This window comes from Columba livia, chromosome 4, assembly GCF_036013475.1.
Source record: "Columba livia isolate bColLiv1 breed racing homer chromosome 4, bColLiv1.pat.W.v2, whole genome shotgun sequence".
Taxonomy (NCBI): Eukaryota; Metazoa; Chordata; class Aves; order Columbiformes; family Columbidae; genus Columba; species Columba livia.
In genome coordinates, this window is record NC_088605.1 from 59,896,170 (window position 1) to 59,906,004 (window position 9,835).

At 46.5% G+C, this 9,835-nt stretch overlaps 2 protein-coding genes across 3 annotated transcripts in view; one reads left to right on the forward strand and one right to left on the reverse strand.

Moving 5' to 3' along the window:
• NAA15 (N-alpha-acetyltransferase 15, NatA auxiliary subunit) overlaps positions 1-4,918 on the reverse strand; it is a 40,228-nt gene extending 35,310 nt beyond the window's left edge. Inside the window, exon 1 of one of the 2 annotated variants that reach the window (XM_065062025.1) lies at positions 4,505-4,918. In XM_065062025.1, the coding sequence (XP_064918097.1) occupies positions 4,505-4,558 (54 nt within the window). In that variant the 5' untranslated portion in view covers positions 4,559-4,918. The remainder of the gene's footprint in view (positions 1-4,504) is intronic. The other variant, XM_065062026.1, reaches the window with a different exon arrangement.
• A 366-nt stretch (positions 4,919-5,284) lies between these two features.
• NDUFC1 (NADH:ubiquinone oxidoreductase subunit C1) lies at positions 5,285-7,197 on the forward strand. The gene is made up of 3 exons (XM_065062040.1): positions 5,285-5,464; positions 6,178-6,281; positions 7,114-7,197. The coding sequence occupies exons 1-3, from the start codon at positions 5,401-5,403 to the stop codon at positions 7,195-7,197; spliced, it is 252 nt and encodes an 83-aa protein (XP_064918112.1). The 5' UTR covers positions 5,285-5,400.
• The last annotated feature ends 2,638 nt before the right edge of the window (positions 7,198-9,835 follow it).

Consider the following 9,835-nt stretch of genomic DNA (forward strand, 5'->3'; position numbering starts at 1 on the left):
TGGTAATACTCCAGTGGTGAGCATATTGATCACCATACAGTCATGCCAATGCAATGACGACTGCATACAAAATGTGCTAATTTATTTAGTTACTGATAAAAGTGAAATTCTGGAAATTGGTCTTTAATCTTGAATGAAGATGACTTAAGAGGAGATTTCCAAGTCTGCCACCTCAGCAGCCTTAAAGTCAGCACCTGAACTTCTATGAGACAGAACATTCTTTTTAAAGGATGGGTGCTGGTGAAAGTATTAGTGAAGGAGAAGCACAGGTCTGTCTAGTTTGAAAGTGGAGGGACAGGGAGCAGATTCTGGAATGATGACAGAGAAAGATGGCCCAGCAGGACGGACTTGACATATTTATAACAGAGCCAATGAAGAGATGCTGTTCAACAGGCTTTTTTTTATCATTAGGAAGTTCCTATGTCTTCTAGTAGAAAACTTGTCAAAGCCAACATGGAAAAGAAGACCAGCTCAAATATGAACAACCCCAAAGCACAGCAGTGTTACCATAGAAATTATCAACTCAAGGTGAAATTCAAGCCCCCCTTCTCTTGCAGCAAACACTGTGGTTATTTTAATGCCCCAGTGGAGGACACAGGTTCTGGCCATGCCTCATCAAGCCTGCCTAGCACATAGGTAACTGATACACAGATGAAAGATGCATGTCTCTCCAGACATCATGAACACCTTATACAATCACCAGCCCTGAACAAACTGAGAAACTCTTGATCTGCATACAATGTGGTATACACAAGCCCAGACCAGCATGGCATCTTGTTTCTTCAGTATGCTATGTGTACAGCACGTACTAGAGGCATAAATCAGTAAACCTACTCAAACCAGGCCTGAACATAGTTAGTTCCTCACTTGAGCTGTTTGTTTGCAACAAAAAATAAAACATTTCACTTCTTAAATAACTGGACTTTTTTTTCCCTGCTCAAGCTGAATTCAACTAGAGACTAAGCCTCCTAGCTATGGTCAGAAGCATTTTCACCATCTTGCTCTGCCCAAACATTGTGACTCAAAGAACTGTATCCTCTCCTGCTTAAAGGAGATCAAAGAGTTTTCCATGTAACATATGGCATCTTTAATAGCTTTGTTTTAAGAGTTCTTCAATACATTTTCAATATATTTAACTTCTACATCCAATCAAAAGTTAACTGGATATGGTCTTTGGGATACGTGAAATAAACTGAACATGTGTGATGACTTGTATCTGACCAGATACAGTGGCTGAAATATCTGGCAAAGTGCCAGAAACATTTATCAGGTGTATTTAAATAAATTAAGACAGTCAATCCTGCTTCCTAGAAATACTCCTTTATCTTTGCTAGTAAGAGAGGAGGAAGGGGGAAAAAAAAGAAGAAAGAAAGTAAAATGCTTTTTCCATTATTTCACAGTACATCTGCCTTCTGGGTACCAAAAAGTCAACTTCTTCCCTCCTTTGACTCCCATGTTTGCTATTCTGTCTTTGCCTGAATTCTTGAGTAATTTCTGGGCTGCTCAGAGATTGTGTGTGTTCAAAAGAATGACACAGGCTCAATTTGTTTAAAATGCTCAAGTGGATCAAAAACGAAGAGGGGAAAAATGTAGAGATTTACATTCTAAATTTCTCAGAACCTTTGAGCAGAAGAAGAGGAATATCTACCTGCAGGCCTACAGTAAACAGTTAAAATTGTAAGAACGATATAAGCTAGAAACTTCCTTTTTAATGGAAGTGCAAGCTTAAGCGGAACAGCGATCCATAATCCTGTAGGTGTTTTTTTCCCTTCGTACTACAGGAACACCAAACTGTGCAATGCATTTCAAATGGAAAAATGTTTCTATTAAAACCCCCACATACCTGTAAAGTGACTGGTCTAGTCAGTGTGTTGCGACACGCAAAGGCAAAGTGCACACACTCCTGAACTCAGAACTTGCTAGTTAAGTGGAAGTGCTGGTTTGCAAGCAAATCTGTACACAAATTAAATTTACTGATCATGTAAGATGTTTACTACAAAACAAACAAAAAACCAAACTCTGAAAGCTAATTATTGCCTTTTGCTACGGAAAGGTAAATTCCACTTCCGGCTGGGCAACATAGTGTAGTTTTTGCAAGAACGTGACACTTAGCATTTGTGCTACAGGCATACTTCTTAAAAATGGCAAAACAATGAGGCCTCTCTGGAGCTTAAAACACACAAAAAATCAGTTTGTGGTTTTTGTTCTTTTTTTTTTTTATTTTATCCTTCACTTCCAAAAATACAAGGCTGTTACCTACTTAACTCCTGTTTTACTACCTCCTCGAAAATGAAAACGTGAATGATTTTACATTTATGTAAACAGTCCGTGGACCGCTAATTATTTATCTGAAGGGTAACACATCCTTCCAATGCCACTTGGGCTGTTTCCCAAAGCTTCTGCTGAAAACAGCTCTCACTCAGGCACGCTCAAGAGAACAACTCACCAGCCCAGCAGGGGCTTGGAGGTTCCCTCCAGGAGCCATCTGCCCCAGCAGACTCCACCTCCTCTCCTTCAGCCACCCATGGGCCAGAGGAAGAGGCAGCAGAAGGTAACAGAGGGTTACAGTCCACTGAAAAGAAGGTGTAGACCAAGGAGAGGCTGTAGGGAGAGTGAGATGGAGTGAAGGCACAAGAGAGTAGAGTAGGAAAGTGAAGTTTCTTTGGACTTGCATTGATGAATGGGACTTCCGAAAAGGTGTCTCACTAATCCACATCAAACATGTAATCAAAACATCAGAGAGAAGGGTCATTATCCATAACAAGGCAGACAAGTAGTTCATTAGCCAAATTCTGAGTGTGATGAAAACTGACTTCAAGCCTTTTCTATTCATCATGGGTTACAAGGACACGTAATCACAGGGTAGTCTTGATACTAGGCTACATGCCACAGGCTCATCCCTGCAAGGTACAGGAAAATATCAAAATGCTGGAGTAGCTTCTAGCTTACCCAGTACCTGAAACTCTTGTATATTTATTAAAGTTTTTCGGTTAAAAAGAGAACAGAATTAAAATTGCTTCAATCTATAGAAATCTGCTAGGGCTGGAGCACTCCTTTCTCTTTTCTGACCTGAACCAAATTGTAGAGCTTTATCTAACTCATATGAGCTGAGCCAGCATTTTCAGCAAAGAAACTCTTATTCTTCCCTTGTTTCCGCCCTCCACACAAATACTCAGACAGCCACGCACCAAGCCCAGAAAAAAGAACACCAAACCAGTCAGGTTTAAACACAGACAGGCTCCTTGATTCAGTCTGTCTGGTAACCACACAAGTCATCCTCAATGCACAGACAGGTGAGCCAGCCAGAAGGCTACTGCTTTCCTAGCTCATAACACATCAAAAATTACACACCAAGTCCATACCAACTTCCAAGCAGGACTAAATCTTTCTAAGTAGAATTAAGCTTTGGAGTTCATTTTAACTACTTTTTAGCCCTAACTGAAGCTGCGCATCTCAGAACGAGATACCTGTACCTCTCTAGTTCTACAGATTTATGTCATTTTCACAAAATATTTTGAAAAAAGAAGTGACAGAAGATTACACACATCCCCCCACATAAGTGCTAGAAGTTTACAGGACTCATCTTACTTCTGATCTCTGAAAGGATCAAAAATAGTAATCTAAGCCTCTCTGAAATGAGATTTCTAGACAAAGTTAACTTCTTTATGAGAAAACAGTATGGTGCTAGACATAGATAACAAAATCTTCTACATAAATCCACTGAAGCTGCTAATGTAATTCTGTCATTTTCAGTTCAACCCAGGTCCTTAGAAACACAAGGTTCCTGCATCCCGGCTGAAACAAGTTTCTTCAGCCTAACTGAACTATGCACACTATTCTGGTATTTGGGCTGCACGCTATCTTAGCCTCACTCTAAAAAGCAAGCTTATTGCCTAAGCTCCACTGCAGTTTCTTTCTACCCTTATGCCAGTTGCCATCCAGAAAAATCAATTGTTGAACTTTCACGAGAGCAAGCGGCAAGTTAAACTTTGGGAAGACTTCAAAACCTTCACCCTTCTCCACTTCCTCCTTTGAAAGCCATCTTCCCCACCGACCAGCACATCTGGTTATTGTCTAAGGCAAAAATCTGAGATTAAAAAAAAAAAAGGAAAGGCGGAGGGCTCAGCAGAGCGACTGCTGACGGCAAACCCACGAATGAAGCGGCCACGGCGGGGTTTCCACGGAGCCAGCGGAGCGCTGGCGAGCTCCCGAGGGCCCTCCCCGCCCCGGCGGAGGCCGCGGGGACACGCGGCTGTCCCTGCGCTCCTCCGCCCCGCGGGCCCCGCGCCCGGGCGGGACAGGCGCGCTGACAGGCGCCCCTCGGCCCGCCCGCCCCGGCAGGAAGCGGCCGGTGGCCGGGGCGCCGCAAGGGCCGGGGCGGAGGCGGCGGACCCGCGGGGCGGCACCGGGGCTCCGCTCCCCGACAGCCCGGGGGAGCGAGCCGGGGCAGGGGCCGCCGCGTCCCCCCCGCGGCCCAGCCCGGGCCTCCCGGCCCGTCACTCACCAGGATGCGCTTGAAGAGCGCGTTCTCCTTGGGCGGCAGGCTCACCGACGGCATCCTCCCCGCCGCTGGCTCCGCTGCCGCCGAGGGGCTTCGGGGGGAGGAGGTGGGCGGGCGAGTTGCGTCCCGTCCCCGCTACTCGGTCGCCGCTGCCGGGAGCCTCCCCGCCGGAACCTGGCCGCTACCGCCGCTGCCGCCTCGCCTTCCCACCCCCTCGCCGCTCCCTCAAACCGTCGCGCTCTAGCCGGCCGCGGGCCCGGCTCCTCCCGGCCGCCGTTTGCGCGCCGGGCTGCCCGCGCCGCGCCGCGCAGAGCCCCGGGCGGCGGCTCACGTGGTAAATGAGCAGGCCGGAGAGAGGCGCCGCCAAAATGGCCACCGCGGAGGGCTTCCCCAGCCGGGTCACGGCGGCGCGCGCGCATGCGCCGCGACCCCGCGCCGCCGCTGCGGCCGGCCCCGCCCGCGCCCCCCGCCAGGTGTGCCGGGCCGGGATGGGATGGGATGGGCGCCCCGCCCCGGGAAGGAAACCCCGCGGGCCCCTGCCCTAGTGCTTGTGCTTCAGGCGCAGTCGCTGCGCGGCGCCGAAGGGGCGGGCGTCGCTCTGCCCGCGGCCTCAGCGCCGGCCCGGCCTCGCAGAGCCGGTTCCGCGGGCGGAGAGGCGGCACCGCCCCGTCAGCAAAGGCGGTTTAAGGGCGGGGAGCGCGGGGAGTTGCGCAGCACGCGCCCGGCCCGCCAGGCTTCGTGCAGGGCAGCGCGGCCGCGCGGCGCCCCGGGGACGGGACGGGGCGGGGCGGGACGGGACGCGCTGGGACCGGGCGCGGCGGGAGGGAGGCGGGGCAGGGGGCGGCCGATAGTGCGGCCCGTCCCTTCACCTCCCCTGTGGGCGGGGCGGAGCCGGCAAGATGGCGGCGGCGGCCTTGAGGGCGGCGAAGGGCTTGCGGTTGGTGGCGGGAGCGTCGAGCCTCGGTGAGCGGAAGCAGAGTGGGGTCTGGCTCGCCATGACTCGGGGCGGCGTGGAGCTCATTTTGCTTTAGGCGAGCAGGACGTTGTCGTCCTTCCGTGTGCATTCGCGGACCGCGGCAGCGCCCCGGGGCCCCGCCGCTGACCGCTCTGCTGCTTGCGGGTGGGCCGGTGCCGTCCACGGTAGCTGGAGCGCTCCTCGCAGGAGCGAGGAATTTAAACAAGCTGCCGTGCCGATGTTCCTGTTCTTGTTTTTCTTTAATCCAAACATACTAAGCTGCTGCCGCTTCCAGGCTGGGGGAGGCCCCGCTTCTCCTGGCCGCGGCTGTGGGGCCGGCCCTCCGCAGGTGCCCTCGGTGCGGCGGGTGTGGGAGGCCTGGGGGTGGGAGCTTTCTGCAGGGGGTGGGAAAAGGCGATGGAAGCAAAGTACAGTGGCTTGTGGGGTTTGTGGCCTGAGGAAAGGGGAAGAGGCGCTGCCTTGATCTGCTGGGACTGCCCCATCCCTGCTCTTTTCCTTCGGGTCAGGAAGCCCGTGCTGCAGGGTGTCCACAGCTGGGCGAGCTGTAGCACCGTTATGGGGACCGTTCATGCATGATAACTGGGTTTCTTTGTGGTGGTTGTTGTTGTTTGTTTTTTCCTCGTGATTGTATGGGTGTCAGTGACTTACTTGGTTGTCTCAACCTGGAAAACGTTAACGTGTTTGTAATCTGCCTTTTTAGCTTTTACTCGTTCAGCATTTGTTGCAAGAAAACCTAACTATGCCCAACCAAACTGGTTTGGAGTTGGCTTGGCTTTTAGCACCAGTGCTGCCTTGTGGGCTCTTGTAAGTGTTTTCATTTTATTTTTTTTAAACTTAGCTATTCCCAAACTGTAGTAATCTGAAGGTAATGACAACAACCTACTTATTTAATTGGGGTAATGGATGGTCATAGCAGGTGTCAAGATTGAAGTATGATATGTTGATTAGTTATGCTTTCCCAAATCTATGTTGTGCTTTTCTTTATAGAAATGAAGAATTTATTAATCTTCGCTGCAAACTTCAAACTAGCCACCACAGAAGAATTAATTCTTCAGGCCTGTTGGCTTAAGGCTTTAACATTATTTTCCCCAATAGATCTTAAAACATACAAACAAAACCTTAGGGATGTGCTTAAGTAATGTTGTATTTATCAGACTATTACTGCATTCTCTTCTCATTTTTCAGCAGTAGTAGATTGATTAAGACCACTTTTTCCTTAGCAAAATGCATTGTAAGACATTCCTTGTTTCAGTGAACTTACAGTCTTGATGAAGCACGCAGGGTGTAGTAGCTCTCACTAAGAAATGTGCAGGATAAGCAGCACTCTGATGGTGACAACACTTTTCAGGGTGGGGTGGATTTGTTTTGGGGTTTTCCCCATTTTTGAGGCGATGGTCGATTGGTTAACAGTAGGAACCTTCCCCCCCAGCTGGCCAGCTGAAAATATTGGAGAAAGATGTGGAAAAAATGCCTCAGTGGACAATTGATAATTTACAGATAACTTACTTTGTATTGCCCCAATTAAATGTTAGTTTTCATTCTGATAATAGTAATTCTATATTCTGTAGAAGTCTTTTTATTCCCTGATTCCAGCTGTGCCTTGGATAGCCGTTTAATGTATACTGCTATTTTATAGCTTTTCAAGCAGCATAATGAGGACATAATGGAATATGAAAGAAGAAAAAAAGAGAGACAACATAAGTGTACAGAATGTTCATAGTAAGTATGCACATATAGATGCTTTTGACTTAGCTAAACACAAGCTCTGCACATCTTTGACTTCTGTTAGCAATCAAGATATTGAACTCACTCCTTTTCTTCCCTTGTTATTTTCCTTAACACTTTACATCCTGGCTTTTGCTATTTTTTAACACATTCCCAGTTTTAAAATAATAAGGTGGCTGGTTTGTATTTTCATATATTTGTTTGTGTGCATTTTCATTCCCAGATTTTTGTCTTGAAGGTGAAAACTTTCGGAAAATAACACATCTCTTATAGTGTCTATAGTAAGTTTAGGTTGCAAAGAGGATACCTTATGAGTGCTTTAGTGGCAAGGAGATCAGGGTCACTAAAAACAGCATGCTTTTTTTGCCTCTCTTTTTATTTTAACAGGTCTACAGTAGGAAACATTTTTCTCTAGTTTTACTTGTATATTACACATAAGAATGGTACAAAGTCAATGGCCATAGACTTGCATTATAGTGGAAACCATATACAGTCGTTGTCCTTTTCAGTGCAAAAAACATAACTGTGTTTCTGCCAACTAAAAATTCTATTGGAGATTATGGCCTCAGAGCAATTAATATGCCACATTAAAGAATCTCTTAAACTAGGTATAGAGAAACGTGTCGCACTGTGTTGTCTTGTTTTTTTTTTTTCCCCCAAATATTCCTGTCCAGCTAAAAATACAGTATGTTATGAGATATTTCTAACAATATTCATTGTATCTGATTTCCTTGTCGCTAAGGTTTCTTTTTTCTCCTTCTTTAGGTTGACAGTATGCTCAGTAAGAAGCAACGTCATCACCAGTTGTCCTGCAGATAATTGAGCACAGCAGAAGTACAAAGTCTCTAAATACTTATATGTTCATACATTTCATGTGCAGAATTATGAAATAAATTATAAAGTCTGGGAGAAACTTATGAAGACTGTTCTTGCCATTTATATTTCATTCAACTAGTCTTGAAATTGTTTTAAGGTAGCACTTCTATTTCATCGCTTATCAGTGTTACTTTCAAAACTCATTCTTACTCAGGAAGGTATATTACAAAATTAGACATCACTTCGGAGTAAGTTCAGCAAATATTCCAGAAGTTAAGTGTACTCTTGTTCTGCCATCGTTTTCATTGCTGAATTTACAAAATAAATAAGAATGGAATTTACCAGCAACCTAATAAAACTGTAATCTCTGTAAATGCCAAAAATATGTATTTGCTACTTTAAGCATCAAAGAGGAGGCTTTCAGCTCAGTCTTGACCAGACAGACTTTCAAAGCTTGACCTAGTGACTTAAAGAGCTGCCATAATTTCAGTTGGGCATCTGTTTGCAAGCTTGGTCTAGATTTATTGTTCTTCAGTGTTTTTTGATCTGGTGTCCTAGTTTTGTTAAAAACAAGACCAGTTTCTCTTTTAGTGAATTTTCCTTCCAGCTAAGTTATTCTAAGTAACTGCACTTTCTTGAAGTGCAACATTGAATGTCACAAGCTGTGGCCCATTACTGGCCCTCCTGGTAGTCAGGGAAAGAACTGGAGTTGGAAAGAATTGGAGTGGAAAGATGAGTGGACAGAACAGGTGACTGAAATTGACCGAGTATTCCATCCCGTACACATCATACATCCTATAAAAGTGGGAGATCAGGAAGGTCTCGCTCTCTTCGATCATGGCCGGCATCTGAAGAGCACTCTGCCTGTCGTCCCTGTGGTCTGAGGCCTTGTTCCAGGCCCTGCATCCCTGAATCCAGTTCCGGTTTGCTGCAGTATCCAGCCCAGGACTTCCAGGAGCGCTGGGCTGCCCTGGGAAATTTGGGAATGGTTTCATATATTTTGTATTATTTTCTCTATTTATTAGTAGCATTAGTAAAACATTTTAAACTTTTCCAATATGAAAGTCTCTCTCCTTTTTCCTCCTATTACCTTTCCTTAGTGGAGAGGGTGGGGGGGTTAACAGAGAGCATCTGCCATGGTTTATTGCTGCCCTGCAGTAAACAATGACATCTTGATTGATTTTTATTTATTTATTTATTTTTAATTCCTAGAGCAGAAATGAAGTTTTCTCAGAGCCAAAACAAAAATTGGAGGTGGCCAGCCTTTAAATTCTGTGTGGGTTTTTTTCTTTGCTGAGAAGTTTGCTTTGCTTTTACTACTCCATGCAAAGTTGAAATATATTCTGTATTTTCAGAAAGTGAGGATGAAAGTTCGATCTGTAATCTTGGAGACAGCTTGTTAGTCTGCCCCTTCATAAATGGCTATTACATTGGTTCTCTCGGGAACAGCTTCTCTTCTGTCTTGCAGCTCTTTGAGACTTGTCACACATGGAGCCGTATCCCGCTGTTCCCCAAGGAGCTGCTCCTTTAAATTGCAATAGTCGGCAGCTTGAGGCATAGTGACGGTTTAGTGGTTTTTCTCCAGGGCTGTAGAGGGGGAGTGTGTGCAGTGCCCTTACCCAGAGCTCGTGTGTGTCATGGAGGGGAGGCTGGCTTTCCCAGTCTGCATTTTTGGCATTGCTCCCTGTCTGAGAGGTGTCCACAACTTCAGTGGTGAGACTGCACAGGCGCTGTCAGTCCCTCATGTGAGCGCTGCCTTCTGCACATGCCTTGGCCTTCTCTTCAAATGTCAAGGTCAGTCAAGGACAAAGGACAGA